Source organism: Schistocerca gregaria, chromosome 8 (genome assembly GCF_023897955.1).
Source record: "Schistocerca gregaria isolate iqSchGreg1 chromosome 8, iqSchGreg1.2, whole genome shotgun sequence".
In the NCBI taxonomy this organism is placed as follows: domain Eukaryota; kingdom Metazoa; phylum Arthropoda; class Insecta; order Orthoptera; family Acrididae; genus Schistocerca; species Schistocerca gregaria.
The window spans coordinates 245,157,978-245,175,988 of record NC_064927.1 but is presented as its reverse complement, the minus strand read 5'-3'; the positions used below and the strand labels follow the sequence as shown (position 1 = coordinate 245,175,988).

The 18,011-nt window shown below is 44.2% G+C and overlaps 1 protein-coding gene across 28 annotated transcripts in view; it reads left to right on the top strand.

Annotated features, from left to right (window-relative positions):
• The window catches only part of LOC126283983 (collagen alpha-2(IV) chain-like), a 164,515-nt gene that overhangs the window by 121,324 nt on the left and 25,180 nt on the right, over positions 1 to 18,011 (top strand). For 22 of the 28 annotated variants that reach the window (XM_049982465.1, XM_049982458.1, XM_049982477.1 and 19 more), the window contains exons 4-7: positions 178 to 2,555; positions 2,718 to 3,002; positions 7,664 to 7,726; positions 16,448 to 16,516. In XM_049982465.1, the coding sequence (XP_049838422.1) occupies positions 178 to 2,555; positions 2,718 to 3,002; positions 7,664 to 7,726; positions 16,448 to 16,516 (2,795 nt within the window). The remainder of the gene's footprint in view (positions 1 to 177; positions 2,556 to 2,717; positions 3,003 to 7,663; positions 7,727 to 16,447; positions 16,517 to 18,011) is intronic. The other 6 variants (XM_049982455.1, XM_049982452.1, XM_049982451.1 and 3 more) reach the window with 6 other exon arrangements.

Below are 18,011 nucleotides of genomic sequence, written 5' to 3'. Positions count from 1 at the left end.
AATAGATATTTGATATCAAAATGCACACAACAGACGAAAAACAGATGTAAGTGAACCTGCTTCACACCATAATACAGTACTCTAAAACATGATAATATCAATATGGTTAATGACATGTCTCCTTCTATATAGATACAGCAGTATGAACTCAATGAAAATTTTCTGGTTTATTTCCAGGCACGGTCATGGTCATGGGCACCATGGAGTTGTGACACCGTGGAACAAGCTCTACTTCCCTAAAGGATGTGGCGGAGTCCGACCACCAGGGCAGCCTGGGGGTGGACCATTCCCAGGTCCTGGAGGTGGACCAGTAGAAGGAGCTGGCACAGGAACAGATGGGGGAGCTATTCTCCCAGGACAAAGACCACCTGAAGGAGGTCCACCAGGTGCACCAGGATACCCAGGTGCACCAGGCTATCCAGGAGGACCAGGGGGACCTGGTGGACCAGGAGGACCAGGTGGGCCTGGAGGACCAGTAGGACCAGGAGGACCTACAGGACCAGGTGGTCCAGTAGGACCAGGAGGTCCAGTTGGACCAGGAGGACCAACAGGCCCAGCACCACCAGGGGCACCAGGAGGCCCTGGAGGACCAGGGGGACCAGGAGGACCAGGTGGACCAGGAGGACCACCAGGTATAGGAGGACCAACAGGGCCTGGAGGACCAGTTAGACCAGGAATACCAGGAAGACCAGGAGCACCAGGAACACCAGGAGGACCAGGAGGACCAGGTGGACCAGGAGGTCCAGGAGGACCAGGAGGACCACCGGGTATAGGAGGACCAACAGGCCCTGGAGGGCCAGTTAGACCAGGAATACCAGGAAGACCAGGAGCACCAGGAACACCAGGAGGACCTGGAGGACCTGGAGGTCCTGGAGGACCAGGAGGACCAGGAGGACCACCAGGTATAGGAGGACCATCAGGGCCTGGAGGACCAGTTAGACCAGGAATACCAGGAAGACCAGGAGCACCAGGAACGCCAGGAGGGCCAGGAGGACCTGGAGGACCTGGAGGACCTGGAGGACCAGGAGGACCACCAGGTATAGGAGGACCAACAGGTCCTGGAGGACCACTTCAACCAGGAATACCAGGAAGACCAGGAGCACCAGGAACACCAGGAGGGCCAGGAGGACCTGGAGGACCTGGAGGACCAGGAGGACCAGGAGGACCACCAGGTATAGGAGGACCAACAGGTCCTGGAGGACCACTTCAACCAGGAATACCAGGAAGACCAGGAGCACCAGGAACACCAGGAGGGCCAGGAGGACCTGGAGGACCTGGAGGACCAGGAGGACCAGGAGGCCCACCAGGTATAGGAGGGCCAACAGGGCCTGGAGGACCAGTTAGACCAGGAATACCAGGAACACCAGGAGCACCAGGAACACCAGGAGGGCCTGGAGGACCTGGAGGTCCTGGAGGACCAGGAGGACCAGGAGGACCACCAGGTATAGGAGGGCCAACAGGGCCTGGAGGACCAGTTAGACCAGGAATACCAGGAACACCAGGAGCACCAGGAACACCAGGAGGGCCTGGAGGACCTGGAGGACCAGGAGGACCAGGAGGACCAGGTGGACCACCAGGTATTGGAGGACCTACAGGTCCAGGGGGACCAGGTATACCAGGAAGACCAGGAGCACCAGGAACACCAGGAGGACCTGGAGGACCAGGTGGGCCAGGGGGCCCTCCATTCCCAGGAGGACCAACTGGGCCAGGAGGACCAGGAATACCAGGTATACCAGGAGCACCGGGAGCACCAGGAGGGCCAGGTGGTCCAGGAGGGCCAGGTGGACCTGGAGGGCCACCAGGAATAGGAGGACCTACAGGCCCTGGAGGACCAGTTAGACCCGGAATACCAGGAAGACCAGGAGCACCAGGCACACCAGGAGGACCAGGTGGTCCAGGAGGGCCAGGAGGACCAGGTGGGCCAGGAGGACCACCAGGAATAGGAGGACCTACAGGACCAGGTGGACCAGTCAGACCAGGAATACCAGGAATACCAGGAGCACCAGGCACACCAGGTGGACCAGGAGGTCCAGGAGGCCCAGGAGGCCCAGGTGGGCCAGGAGGACCACCAGGAATAGGAGGACCTACAGGGCCAGGAGGACCAGGAATACCAGGAAGACCAGGAGCGCCAGGAACACCAGGAGGTCCTGGAGGTCCAGGAGGGCCAGGAGGTCCTCCTTTCCCAGGAGGACCGACTGGTCCAGGAGGACCAGGAATACCAGGTGTACCAGGAGCACCTGGAGCACCTGGAGGTCCAGGAGGACCTGGTGGACCTGGTGGACCAGGAGGACCACCAGGAATAGGAGGACCTACAGGACCAGGGGGACCAGGAATACCAGGAAGGCCAGGAGCGCCAGGAACACCAGGAGGACCAGGTGGACCTGGAGGACCAGGAGGTCCAGGAGGTCCGCCAGGAACAGGAGGACCAACAGGCCCTGGAGGACCAGGAATACCAGGCAGGCCAGGAGCACCAGGGGCTCCAGGTGGTCCAGGAGGACCAGGTGGACCAGGTGGACCAGGAGGGCCACCAGTTCCTGGAATTCCTGGAGGCCCAGGTGAGACAATTATTACAAATAGCAATGTAAAAATATAAAAATGTGATTTACTACAATTTTCGTTTTGTAAAGATAACTTGTATTTGAAAGTATTTGATGTAAGCTCTGTATGGTCCTATCTTTCAAAGCATTAATATAGAAAACGTTTTCTTTTTGCTTAAGGATACCCAGGATACCCAGGAGGCTATCCTACTGGACCAGGTACTTTCCCTGGTGCGCCTGGTTTACCAGGTGCACCAGGTGTACCAGGAGCTCCAGGACAACCTGGAGGCCCAGGATATCCTGGAGGACGACCGCCTACAGGACCTATTGGTTTCCCCGGTACCCCAGGAGCCCCAGGACAACCAGGCGCACCAGGACAACCCGGAGCACCAGGGTTCCCTGGACAGAGACCACCGACTGGACCAGGAGGCTATCCTGGCGCCCCTGGAATCCCAGGACAACCAGGTAAGGGATTTCTGTACTATTTTTAGTCATTTGCGTGGTTGGCCGCTTATTATAGGCTTTCATATCGCTTGGTCAACATGAAGAATACTGCACAGTTTGTGTAACTGAATATAAGTAATCTAGTTATGGTCAACAACGGTAGACAAATTTTCATATATTTTTAAATATCTTACATAATTTTTGGCTGAATACCAAGTTATATGGGATTGATTCACAACAGTTTGGGCTATTCTGTAAATGTGCTCTTTACTTCTGTTGACTTTGTGTGACATCAAACCAAATGTCAAGTGTGTTTACACACTGTGTCTAGTAATTAGTGTGTAGGTCAATCAAAGATCTAACTGAAACGCTTCGTAACTATTACTTAATCTGTTAATCATTTGTACAATGACTAGATTTCTCTTCTCTTTATCAAGTATGAAATAATCCTTTCGTAGTGCTGTCGGCTCTTGCGCCTGTTTGGATTGCTACTAATCATTATCAGGTGCAAATAGTCATGGTTCAGACTCGTATGCGTCATGTTGATTAGTGACAATCAATAATAAGGAGTTTAAAAGCAACTGACACCGACATAACATAAATATCTGCAAACTGTTGGGCACCAACTACTGAATATATCACGTAATATATTGGAGAAATTGGAGAGGAGGAGAGGGAAAGGGTAACAGAAAGTAGGCACAAGCAGCAAGTATACAGGGTACAACAAAAAGGTATGGCCAGACTTTCAAGAAACATTCCTTACACGTGGAAGAATAAAATATCTTATATGGACATGGATCAGGGAACGTTTTAGAGTTCATTTTCTGCTTCTCTTCATAACCACATAATCATAGGAACACAACATCAGAACTTACCAGCAAAAGATGAAACAGTTCTTTTTTATTTTTTTTTCGTGAAATGTTCAGCATTCCCTCTGGGTTACAGTACGAAACACTTTACCAAATGATTTTTTCAAAATGTCCTCCGTTAGCAAACGATACATACGTCAACCTACAGTTGCGCTGACTTTCTGATGCGCTGATGTATCCCTGTAGAATTGCGTATTGTTTCATAGCTTTCGACTATATGAGCACAAAGGCCCTTCATTTTGTACGGGGGTTCTGCACATGGGAGTTCTCAAATTGCCCCATGAATAAATGTCTAGTTTAGAGTGTTTAGCTCTGGAGAATGCAGAGGCCCAGGAATTTGTCCACCTCCACCTACCCATCTGTCAGGGAACATTAGGCTCTAACAGTCACCAACAATCCTAGTCCAAATTTTCATAGAATACCTTTGCCGATGACGTGATTCTCCAGAGCAGGCAAAACCAAGCAAAGGCACTCCGCCTTCAGGCCACAAGTGTCTCATCGGGATCATCAACCGCCGTGTCATCCTCAGCTGAGGATGCGGATAGGAGGGGCGTGTGGTCAGCACACCGCTCTCCCAGTCGTTATGATCGTTTTCTGTGACCGGATCCGCTAGTATTCGGTCGAGTAGCTCCTCATTTGGCATCACGAGGCTGAGTGCACCCCAAAAAATGGCAACAGCGCATGACCGCCCGGACGGTCACCCATCCAACTGCCGGCCACGCCCAACAACGCTTCGGTGATCTGACGGGAACCCGTGTATCTACTGCAGCAAGGCCTTTGCCTCTCCAGAGCAGGGGCAGCCAAAAATTCGCCCCATGATCCGTGCCCTGACATGCGTGCCATACTGCTCAGCTTGTCTGCGTACTTTCCCCACTGCCACGCCACGCTGTCTTAGCAGGCGGAAGGGAATGAAGAGTAAACGGCAAATGCGCTGACTTTAGCTGGCAACATAACAGCGTTGCATACGATTGGATTTAACTTTCATATTTATCAGCAACACAGAACAAAAACGAAGCAAATTTGTAGTCTTATTTAATTATTGTTGGCGAATTCATAATGTAATTTTTATCTAGAATAAACCGTCGGTATATGAACGTAAGCAGGATAACTTTACAGATTTTGACAGTTCGATTTCGTTTCATAATCGAAAAAACATCTTTCGCGTAAACGTGGTATATCCGCGTGCAAATGTGTAACGGGACATAAGAATGATCAACTGGTTAATTTGAGGCAATGAATCTGGGGTCGGAGAAGCCGGCTTAAGGATATAGGGAAGGAAACTTGTCTACCGCTTTGTCTAGCATTACTGTTTTCCAGCTTATTTATACCTTACATGAGCACAAGTTTACACATACTGTGCTGCTTATTTACATGTAAATTCTCTATTTCCCGCAAGAAAATAAGGAGCACGAACCTGATTAGTAGGAAGTGATGATGCAGGTTTGTTCACTTTAGTCGTCCATGACGAGGGTGTGTCGTATAATATTTACATTGTCCATGACAGAACGTGCTATGAATCAACGGCAGACCCAATCATTACTCAGAGCTACTCGGAAACGCACAGTACAATACAATGGAGCAGTACTGGTACGGTATTTCCTGGTTGCTGGATTAGAAGGGAAGGTCCTACTTCATGGTCACCTGACCGGGATTCCCTTGGTTATTTCCTATGCGGATATCTAAAGGCATTTGTGTATGAGACCCGAGTGAATGCGGAGATGGTATTAGTTGCCAGTATTGTAGCTGTCTGTGATGTGATTAGAAACACACCAAGGACATTTGTCATGGTGGATCGGAATCTTGTTCGCCGATTTCATGCTTGCATTGATGTTGGCCGTCACATTTTGTGGGATACAGTACAAATGGTACGTTCATTGTATTACTGATTATATTTGCAGTTAACAGTAACTAATGTAAATATAAAAAGTACACAGTAACGTAATTTTATTCCTGCGTACCACAAATTGTTCAGTGAAGCATCCTCTATGTTCTCTCTTACAGGAACACCTTGTATATTTGTTGATCGAAATGTTGTAGAACTTTTCAAACATATTATGGATACTTAGTACCCCTACCTTAGGAAAACAACCTGGGCTGTTTTAACGTTAAAGGATTTGTCTTTCAAATGGGAATTACGTTGCAGATCAATCAGTTACATTTGCGAGTGCAAAGGGGTCTTTTAACTGAAACGGCAAACGATCTCTAAAACAGCTCGAATATAAATGTATGATTTGCACTGAACTTAAAACGCGTAGGTAACTATTGTAATTGTTTCAAGTCCACAATGAATTATTCAGACCTCATGTTGTTTTTCTTTTTTTTTTAATGCCAGTGATCTTAGGAAACTGGACTTTATTTCTGTCGTTGTTAGACTTTTCACTTCTACAATGCGATTTCCTTTCTAAATGCATTCCCAGCAATTCAGAAACAAGTCGTTCCTCACCCTGCACTGTCTTACTGTGGACCGTGGGACAAACTCTGCAATTAATTCCGGATGTTTTAATTTTCGTTCTTTTACTCCTTTTTCTTTCAGAAATTCAATAATAGCGGGTTTTCAACTGAATAATCGTTTCAGGCATGCTCCGTTCGGTAACCAACCTACTTTGCCTCCATACTCTTTGTTCAGTTCCATTGAAAACTGTTGCAATTGACAGAGGAATAATGTGTGTGACTTCAGAAATTTTACTATTCGTACCGTCAATTTTTTCACGTGCTCCATGCCTACAAATTTAGCGTAAGTGCTTCTTGTACTGAACAATGAATCTAATATGTCGATCGCTATTAAGTTTTTGTTTTTCCATTGTCAGAACCATTAAATTCTTCCTGCATGGTTTTGTAATCTCGTTTCATAGCATATTTGTATTGCTCGTAGATTATGCGACCGCATAATAGATGTTTTTTGCATGTTTCCCTGGATTAATTTCATTATGAAGGGAAGTAGAAAATGAACTCTTACATGGAAATAATGCATTGCCAGACCCATGTCAATATAACATGGGTTCTTCCTCTGTGTGTGAGAAATTTTTCTGAAATTTTGGCTTCAGCTTCTTGTTACACCCTGTATTAACGTGTTTTTTTTTTTCCTGTCACATATCCTGTTGTGTCAGAAGTGACGCCATCATTTAAGTAAGTTCCGTAATTTTTGGTTTCTCTATTAAATTTTAATTGCAGCTCAGAGAGGTGCTGAATGACATTTTAAACGCTTAGTGTGTGTCACAAAAGTCATCTGATTATTTGACCAGGTCGTGGTATTCAATGTTGCAGCCATTATGTCCACTAACACATGTGACGTCCACCAATATTCACTAGTGAAATTATGATAAATGATCTGTCGATGTTTGAGACGTATGGTGGTGCCTACAGTGGCATAACTAAAATAAGGAAAATCATGTGTATAATCTTATGTAGTTGTCAAACGCACAGAAAGCAATTCAGTTCTTCGATCAACGTAAATTGAAAGTTATCAAAGCAAATTTAAATCTAGCCTAACGTTATCTCTTCTCGGTAGCTCTTTCTGTTCCATAGATTACATTTACTAAATGACTTTAGAATCTATAGCTAAAAGAACTACGGTTAAATGTATACCACTTACTTAAGAAGCGTTAAAGGTAAATAAGTTCATTCTTATGAAAATTAATAATTTAAGCCAAGGTGGTATTTAGTAACCCGCAAATGGCCATATTGTAGTAATACTCGTAAATAAGTAATGTAAACTGATTTCTTCCTCAATGTTCCAATAAGACCATGCAAATGATATGTGGAATTGGTAATTAACAAAATCGAAAGTGCTAATGAGGACGTTGTTGCCCCCAGGCTACCCGGGAACACCAGGCCAGAGGCCGCCGTTAGGACCAGGAGGATATCCAGGAGGACCAGGTAACGTGACCAGCAATTTGAGACATTCTCGTACTGAGTGTAGTTAATAAGTAATGCCAACAGCTGAGTCGGTGACTTCGGAAACCACGTGATTTCGCAGTTTTCCACAACACGCTTTATGGCATTATTGGGCTTGTCTAGGATCTACACTGTGTGTGTAGAAATCATGATAGTGACTCGTCTCTAAAGTGTAGGCCCAAGAACATTGTGACGACAGCAGAAGCAACGTAAGTCATCTACTAGTGTACTTGCTCCCTCAGTGGGTAGATGGCATCAGTACACTGAGGCTTTGCGCTGCTTACATGTTTTGACGTGCCTTAGTGTATGCTCGTGCTGCAGTCTGCTCAACTTCCAAAGGCTTTCTTGCTCAGCTGTTTAGTTAACAGTGTATTGTTGTGAGATAGTAGTGAGATTTTTAAAATGCTTTGCACTGGAAGAAGAGGCGCTTCAACAAGATACATCATTTCCCCAGTAGATGCTATTCCATTTTGGTAAGAAGAAGAGAGATCTGTAGAAACACCTGCATCTACAGCTACATGGATACTCTGCAAATCACATTTAAGTGCCTGGCAGAGGACTCATCGAACGACCTTCGCAGTTCTCTATTATTCCAATCCCGTACTGCACGCTGAAAGAACGAACACCTATAACTTGCCGTAGGAGCTCTGATTTCCCTTATTTTATCTTGGTGCTCGTTTCTCCCTAGGTATGTCGGGTTCACAAAATATTTTCCCATTCTGAGGAGAAAGTTGGTGATTGGAATTTCGTGAGAAGATTCCGTCGCAGCGAAAAACAACTTTCTTTTAATGACGTCCAGCCCAAATCCTGTATCATTTCAGTGACATTATTTCCCATGTTTTGCGATAATATAAAACGTGCTGCCCTTCTATGAACTTTTTCGTGGTACTCGGTCAGTTCTATCTGGTAAGGATCCCACACCGCCCCGCAGTATTCTGAAAGAGAACGGATTCGCGTAGTGCAGACAGTCTCTTTAGTGAATATGTCACATTTTCTAAGTGTCTTACCAATAAAACACAGACTTCGGTTAGCCTTCCCCACAACATTTTTTATGTGTACCTTCCAATTTAAGTTGTTCGTAATTGTAATTTGTAGGTATTTAGTTGAATTTACGGCCTTTAGATTTGTTTGATTTATCGTGTAATCGAAGTTCAACGAATTCTTGTAGCACTCATGTGGACGACCTCACACTTTCCGTTATATAGGGTCAATTGCCACTTTTCGCACCATTCCGATATTTCATCTAAATCATTTTGCAATTTGTTTTGATCTTCTGATGACTTTATTAGTCGATAGACGTCAGCGTCATCTGCAAACAATCTAAGACGGCTGCTCAGATTGTCTCCTAAATTGCTTATATAGCTAAGGAATAGCTAAGATCCTATTACGCTACCTTGGCGAACGCCAGACATCACTTGTGTTGTAATCGATGACTTTCCGTCAATTAATACCAACTGTGACCTCTCTGACAGGATGTTACAAATCTAGTCAAATACCTGAGGCGATATTCCATAAGCAGGCAATTTCATTACAAGCTGCTTGTTTGGTACAATGTCAAAAGCCTTCCGGAAATCCAGAAATACGGAATCGATCTGAAATCCTTTGTCAATAGCACTCATGCGAGCGAAGAGATAGTTGCGTATGACAAGAACGATGTTTTCCAAACCCATGTTGACTGTCAATAGACCGTTTCAAATGTTCAAATGTGTGTGAAATCTTATGGGACTTAACTGCTAAGGTCATCAGTCCCTAAGCTTACACACTACTTAACCTAAATTATCCTAAGGACAAACACACACGCCCAAGCCCGAGGGAGGACTCGAACCTCCGCCAGGATCAGCCGCACAGTCAATAACTGCAGCGCCTAAAATCGCTCGGCTAATCCCGCGCAATAGACCGTTTCCTTCGAGGTAATTCATTATGTTCAAACACCATATATGTTCCAGAATCCTGCTGCACGTCGATGTTAATGATATGGACCTGTAATTAAGTGGATTACTCCTACTACCTTTCTTTAATATTGGTGTGATCTGTGGGTATGGATCTTTCGTCGAGAGAATGGTTGTATATGATTGTTAAGTATGGAGCTCATGCAGCAGCATACTCTGAAAGAAAGATAATTGGTTATGTGTATACGTTACACGAGAGTATAAAGCAACGTAATCAGTCATTAACTATATTCTGTTCAAAATTACTTTAGAGTTGACAACTACAGATGTTGAAAAAAAATATTGAAACATAGCGACAAATGCGTGCTTGGACATAAATCCAGATACTAGCCGAACCTTCAAGGTGCCGGGTAGCATTTGACCGCAAACGGCGCCCATGCAGTATTTTCAACACATTGTAAGTGTCACACGTGATCGCACAGTGTTGTATGTAGTGACATCGAACGTGGACCAGCTGTTGGTGCTCGTATCGGGAGTAGTTCCGTAACCAAGGCAGCCGAAGTGTCTTCAGTACGAAGATTTATACCACATACGCGAAAAACGGGGGAAAAAGTCGTCCTTTACGTCACAACGCGGACTAAAGTGTGTGTTGAGGAATCGTAACAGGCGGTCATTGAAGAGCTTTGTGACGAAAAATAAGAGGACGACAGCTGCCTAAGTCACTGCTTTTACGAACCATGTCAGCACCAAAACGAAGAGGAAGAGGGCTCCAAAAGCCGGGAATTCCTGGGCAAGGTGGAAATCCAAACCCACACCTGAGTGATACAAATCGGTTTAACAGTAAATCGTTGTGCGGAAGCTATATAACCTGGACTATGGAGCTATGGAAGATAGGCGGTTGATCTGAGGTGTCCTTTATTTCACACTACTCCCAACTTCTCGAGTTTAGGTCCCAAGAATGAATCATGACGAGGGTTCTGTGATAATTTCGGCCGCCATATCGTAGTATTTGGCTCTGAGCACTATGGGACTTAACATCTGAGGTGATCAGCCCCCTAGACTTAGAACTACTTAAACCTAACTAACCTAAGGACCTCACTGACGTCAATGCCCGAGGCAGGATTCGAACCTGCGACCGTAGCAGTAGAGCGGTTCTGGACCGAAGCGCTTAGAACCGCTCGGCCACAGCGGCCAGCTATCGTGGCCTTTCATGTGCCCCAAGGATAACTTGTAAGGTCGCATAACTGCCAAGGACTAAGTGACCATTTCGGCTGATCCCATGGTACAATTTTTGTTCTGAAATAGTGACGCTGTATTCCAATACGACAAGGTTCGTTTTCACACCACTCGCATCGTCCAAGACGGCCTTTTTTTTTTTTTTAGTTTGAGGATGACTTGTTTTGTTGCATCTCCGCTGGCCACCAGTTAGGAGAGAATGGTGCGTGATCAATATCCAAGTCCATCATCGTTACTTAAACTTGACACTGTTTTGCAGGAAGAATGATATAAACTTACACTGAAAAGCGTACAGGAGTTGTATTTACCCATTACGAGACGATTGGAAACTTCTTTGAACGCCAATGGTCTTCCTTCACCGTATTAGGCATGGTAATGTATTCTGTTTTTGGTGTTTCCATATTCTGTCCACCGCTTGTACGAATTTAGTAGTGGAGTGAGGCTGACGAGGAAGCCACGGCATATATTCAACGAAACCGATGAGACCTGTAGATGGGACGATCATCTGCGGTTGCCAGACCTCCATCCGCACCCCTACATTTACCGCTTGCACTACGTTGCAAGTGCTGCTCAAGCAGTTTGATGTCTCTGGGATCGTCGTTATTCGCTGAGATTTTGTTCATTTTTATTTCTTACTCTTGAAGGGTTAACATTTTATCTGTTATTACAATTATTTGTTGCGTGATACTGAAAAACGTCACAAGCAGTTTCGTTCAAATGGCTCTGAGCACTATGGGACTTAACTTTGGAGGTCATCAATTCCCTAGAACTTAGAACTACTGAAGCCTAACTAACCTAAGGACATCATACACATCCACGCCCGAGGCAGGATTCGAACCTGCGAGCGTAGCGGTAGCGCGGTTCCAGACTGAAGCGCCTAGGTCAGGGCACTGCCATTAAGTTGGTCTGTCGAGGAAAATGGTTCGCGCGTTACGGGCCTACATTTTCAACAATTGTTCTCGATAATGATCGTACGTGTTCTGTTGTTGCTGAAAAGACGGCCACGATGCCAGAGCGAAAATATGAGATACTTGGCTTCAGTGCCGAAACGTCGAAGTAAGTGATAAGCTTAAGAAGCTAGATCTTATGGGATTAATCCATCTTCTAAACGACGGATCCCCACATAATGCTGCCACAATGGCACTGTCATTGCAGCCCAACGTAGTTTAAGTGCCTGGCACAGTCGAATTACATTTTCGTAATAGCTGAGTCTGAATGAAGTTCATCTCAACTACTCAGTCTTACCCTTATTTTTCTTTCGAGTATATCCCGTACCTACAAGTGGTCAGCATGTTAATTATAGGATTTGGCAGTATTAGTAGCCGAGCGTGGCCTTCTGCTCTTCCCGTCGCTGTCCATTTTCGTCCGAAATCCTAGTTGTGTATCCCAACTGACTACGTCTAGTGTTAGCGCTTGTGAAAGAGTGAGAAAGTTTTCTAAATCTTTGCGAATTGTATAATGGAGTGATTTTTGGGTACCAGACTGGTAGTCACGTCGCCAGATGTGGAAAACTGGCTAAAAACAACTTCCGCATTGACCGGTACACTGGCCCTTGTCGTTAAACCGCCGGGTGGGTATTCCATCCGAAGTCGTCGCATCTCCTCGAATTCCGGAAGTGGCGAGTTAACGCTCGCGGCTACCCGGGCAGGTGCTCTCGTCACACAAAAGAAACCGCTGCCACTGTCCGCATTACAACCGTTGAGAAACTGAAGATGTATAATTTGTGTCACTCTTCTTCTTTCTGCCGAACCCTTAAGTTTCTTCAGCTCAATTACCAGGCGTAATTTTTTTGTTACGCTGCAAAAATGTAGAAATGTTGCTCAGAAAACATATTGATGGATTAGTTACAAACATTGCGCTCCATTGCATGCAATAAAACCAAACAGGCCGACCCTGAGGTTTTCACGCTACGCGCAACCGCACCATCACGCACCATGTTTGACACACATTATCTCGAGTTAGAGATCTCAGGCAGAATTTAGGTTTGACACATTCTTAATAATTCAGACGCATAATGTGTTCACCGAAATTCAGCAACAAAATAAGTTTCCCGCGTGTCGAAAATTCAGTAACGAGTTTCAAAGAGTTGAATGAAATGTAAGAATACGCGTGTGTTCTGTACAGGACGTGGTCTCTCTTCTCCATGCCTTTACATGTTCCCACCGAAGTTTCGGTCCTACAGTAATTATGAACAAACTGTCATTGTCAGTAATAAAATTCGAATCCCTACACGTCTGGATTTTGATCACTGGTGGAAAGCCTACTGCAAAACATATCCTGAAGTGTTGAATATCCATCGAGTATACACATGGAATTTCAGTACTATTCACAACACACCGGACCTGTATCTGTCGTTAAGGTCGTTCATGCTTTAGTGTAGAATTCATTCAGCTTCCGTAAGCTGTAGAAACTTCAGCACATCACGACTCCTTGGTTGGAGGACCCCAAGAAGTTGTTGGCTACATATCCCACAAATCGCAATATTTATGAAAATGTCATCCAGTAGTCACTACAGATTATGTTTCTTGAATTTAGCTCTCTCACATGGCAATTTTTGCATAATTTATCTTACAGTAGCTAATTTTCATTGCGTTGCTTTCTATGTTACCTTACTTATATCGAGTGTTTTCATAAAAGTGTTGAAAATGTCATGTGTTCTGTAACATTTACATTTTTGTTTTTCGTGTGAAAAATACAATGACCTACTTTGATGATGTAACATACTTTTTCCTCATAGCATAACTTGTTTCTTCTATGATTACAGTTTATTTCTTGCGGAAACAACTAAGTTTTTCCGTATTTTGATTTTGGAAACTGCAGTTGAAGCTGAATTCAGAAATGTAACGCACCGTTATGGTTCCATGTATAAAAAGATAATATTTAAAAAAACTGAAATTTGATCTTGATTTCGAACGGATGTAATGTTTTCCCCTCTCCAATGATATTACAAAAAGGTGAAACACTTCTGTTCTGTAATCACCAGTTCCGTTACAACCAAGAGAAGACCTACTGGAGAGATCTTAATGTTAGAGAGTCAGCGCCTGTCATATCTTTGCAAAACCAATAGTTCGGCTCAGCAAGCGAACTTTTGACGTCAAATCCTATATTTTCCATCTCGCTCACTTCTAGGTAGAGCACAGATAATCTATAGTTTACCAGTACATTTGATTACACTGGAGTAGATCATTGATGGCAGAAACGAACAATACCTTCCAAGCTGGTGCCTGCTGGTAGGATGTTAGGAGTGTCGACCAAAATAGGTAATAAAAGAGTGAAGAGAAAAGCAGTTCGTAGTTACCTTTGTATAAATGTCAATTGGAAACGTAACATTCAGACGCAAGCAGAAATCGTCTGCTGAAGAAGCGTTTAAATCCTCAGCAAAGTACACGCAATCGGCTAAAGAAGCTTTCAGCAGTCTCCAAGCATAATACGAACACACCACAATGCAACTCTCTTTGCTATAGCAGATTATGGGCAAAGTATATGGGCTCACATAGCCATAATGGTGAAAATAACACAGTACCTGCGGCGACCACAAAGTTTATTCCTGTGCCTCGAAGACGCGTATAGAACACCAACCGAGACGCTTCTGGCATTGCTAAACATATGACCAGTAAAGCTAGCGGTAAGAAAGACTAGCTCAAAAAGCTGTAACGAAAGAGGTACTGCCTGCAAAGAAGAAGGAAATAAAGGAGTGTGTCGTTCTCCCAGTACCGTCTGATTTGATTCTGTTACACTCCATTACCCTTATTTTACCTTTGTTAACATTCCTATTGTTCCAGTATCAATTTCGTTCAACTGACCTTCCAGTTCCTTTACCGTCACCGACGAATTGGAGTACGTAGACAAATTTTAGTATCTATTACTTACGGACGGCTTACAACCGAGTAAGACAGAGCTGAGGGCACCGTTATTTGCAGAGACCGCTCACATTAACATATTTTTCATATTACTATTCCTCTTTCGCTCTCTCTCTCTCTCTCTCTCTCTCTCTCTCTCTCTCTCTCTCTCTCTTCCTCATCTGCTTTACCTATTCTATTTTCCTTTGAAACACAGTATTATTTTGAAATAACCAGTATGTTACTAGATGGTAATTAATAAGCAAAACATGAGCTATTGTATAATCTACAAAACAGAATAAAAAGAAACAATAAATAAATAAGTAACTTTGTATGTGGTTTATGACGCACAGCTTCAAACAATGATCGTAGCCAGTATGCGACCTCACGATTTATTTTCTGGAGCTCGTCACGATAGCAAAACATGTCTCTACGTCAGAGGGGAGAGTGTAGAGAGGTGTCAACAGCACAACCACGCTAGACTGAGACTCGTCCCTAAGGAATAAAAATAGTCACTCTATGATATGGCCCTCCGGTGCCCTCCGTATTTCTAGATTTCCGGAAAGCTTTTGACACCGTTCCTCATAAGCGACTTCTAATCAAGCTGCGGGCCTATGGGGTATCGTCTCAGTTGTGCGACTGGATTCGTGATTTCCTGTCAGGAAGGTCGCAGTTCGTAGTAATAGACGGCAAATCATCGAGTAAAACTGAAGTGATATCAGGTGTTCCCCAGGGAAGCGTCCTGGGACCTCTACTGTTCCTGATCTATATAAATGACCTGGGTGACAATCTGAGCAGTTCTCTTAAACTGTTCGCAGATGATGCTGTAATTTACCGTCTAGTAAGGTCATCCGAAGACCAGTATCAGTTGCAAAGCGATTTAGAAAAGATTGCTGTATGGTGTGTCAGGTGGCAGTTGACGCTAAATAACGAAAAGTGTGAGATGATCCACATGAGTTCCAAAAGAAATCCGTTGGAATTCGATTACTCGATAAATACTACAATTCTCAAGGCTGTCAATTCAACTAAGTACCTGGGTGTTAAAATTACGAACAACTTCAGTTGGAAGGACCACATAAATAATATTGTCGGGAAGGCGAGCCAAAGGTTGCGTTTCATTGGCAGGACACTTAGAAGATGCAACAAGTCCACTAAAGAGACAGCTTACACTACACTTGTTCGTCCTCTGTTAGAATATTGCTGCGCGGTGTGGGATCCTTACCAGGTGGGATTGACGGAGGACATCGAAAGGGTGCAAAAAAGGGCAGCTCGTTTTGTATTATCACGTTATAGGGGAGAGAGTGTGGCAGATATGATACGTGAGTTGGGATGGAAGTCATTACAGCATAGAAGTTTTTCGTCGCGGTGAGACCTTTTTACGAAATTTCAGTCACCAACTTTCTCTTCCGAATGCGAAAATATTTTATTGAGCCCAACCTACATAGGTAGGAATGATCATCAAAATAAAATAAGAGGAATCAGAGCTCGAACAGAAAGGTTTAGGTGTTCGTCTTTCCCGCTCGCTGTTCGGGAGTGGAATAATAGAGAGATAGTATAATTGTGGTTCGATGAACCCTCTGCATGTAGATGTAGATGTAGATATGGCCAGGAGCGAAATTATGAGGCAGCGTCAAACATTTCTGACCCTTCTGCTTGATACGCAGGACATTATCATTTGTTATCATTTAATCTTGTGATACTGTGAGACCACCTTTCTAATTACGATGTTCCTGCCACAGGATACCCAGGCGGAGGTCCAGGAGGATACCCAGGATACCCCGGCGCTCCAGGGCTTCCAGGAGCACCAGGTAATGACAGACGCTGCAGATCGCTTTGATCGTACATGCTTCCTCGTGACACCCCACGATGTACTGCCAACTACTAATGCTTTTCCCTGCCTTACATCTGACCCTTACACTCAGTACTTGTCCACACATATCTAAGAAAGCATGACGGCTTCCTCCCTAGTCTCACGCCAATATAGACATGTCTATTTTAATAGTTTCATACGTAGTATCTGGCTTCAGTTTCTGTCGAACAGTCACGATTTCACTTATCTCTGTGGGTACTCATACGGATAACAGGTTAATCCAGTGAAGGCAGTTTAACTTTAGAACAAGAGTAATTATGACGTAATGTAAATATTTTTCTATATTTCGTGAAGACAGATAAAAATGAAATATAGATGATCATGTTGAAAGTTAAAAGTAATATAATCTTGGAAAAGCTCTTACCAAGATATAGGCTTCTAAGTAAAATCGAAAGAATAGTCAGAGAATGGAAGTACAACGTTTCCTTTGGTTTCATCGCCAGACAGACACACAACTGTAACATTAAAATTCCCATTTGATGCATACATAGACGTGGTTAATAGACTTGAACTGGGTTAGTGAAATAATAAAATTATTAATTAATTTATATAGCTACTCGACAAATATAAGTAATTTATTGGCGCAATGCAGCTTACAATGTGGTGTCAGTACGCGCCAGTCATATCCAGTCTTTATAACTCTCGTACACTTAATGGTGGTTTCAGTATAGATTATTTCAATTTTTTATGTGGAGCGAAGAGGGAGGGTTGTAAGTGGGAAGGCTGAAAAGTATTCATCTTTGGATTATAACGGTCGCTCGGTAGAGTGTATTACTGTGGCAAGCAGCCGAAACTTAATTCAGTTGATATAATTACAGCTCTAACGTAATTATCTTCGTAAGTTCTTAAAGCAACGTTATCTGTCATCACAATCTGACCTAGCTATACTCGAGTAAAATTGCTGAATTTCTTCTGAGCTCATGAAACAATGTTGGTTGGTACCGCTCTGACTCACAAGAACTTTTTCAAACTTTCATTAACATACGAATAGCGTTGCCGTCATGGACAAAGTCTCTAACCAGACCTTGGCTATACTGTCGACGGACGTTCATCCCTAATACTTCTTTTGCGGTTTCAAGACTGCATTTACTCGAGTAAAATTGCTGAATTTCTTCTGAGCTCATGAAACAATGTTGGTTGGTACCGCTCTGACTCACAAGAACTTTTTCAAACTTTCATTAACATACGAATAGCGTTGCCGTCATGGACAAAGTCTCTAACCAGACCTTGGCTATACTGTCGACGGACGTTCATCCCCAATACTTCTTTTGCGGCTTCAAGACTGCATTTCAGTTCACTTCATAGAAAGAGCCTTATTTTCCAGCTGTTCAGATTGTTTTCACCTGCGAGTGCTTTGTTTGGTCAGCTGAAACTTTAATTTGATAGCGCGGCGACCGCATTGGCTAACTTCAGTGCTAAATAACATGGAAACG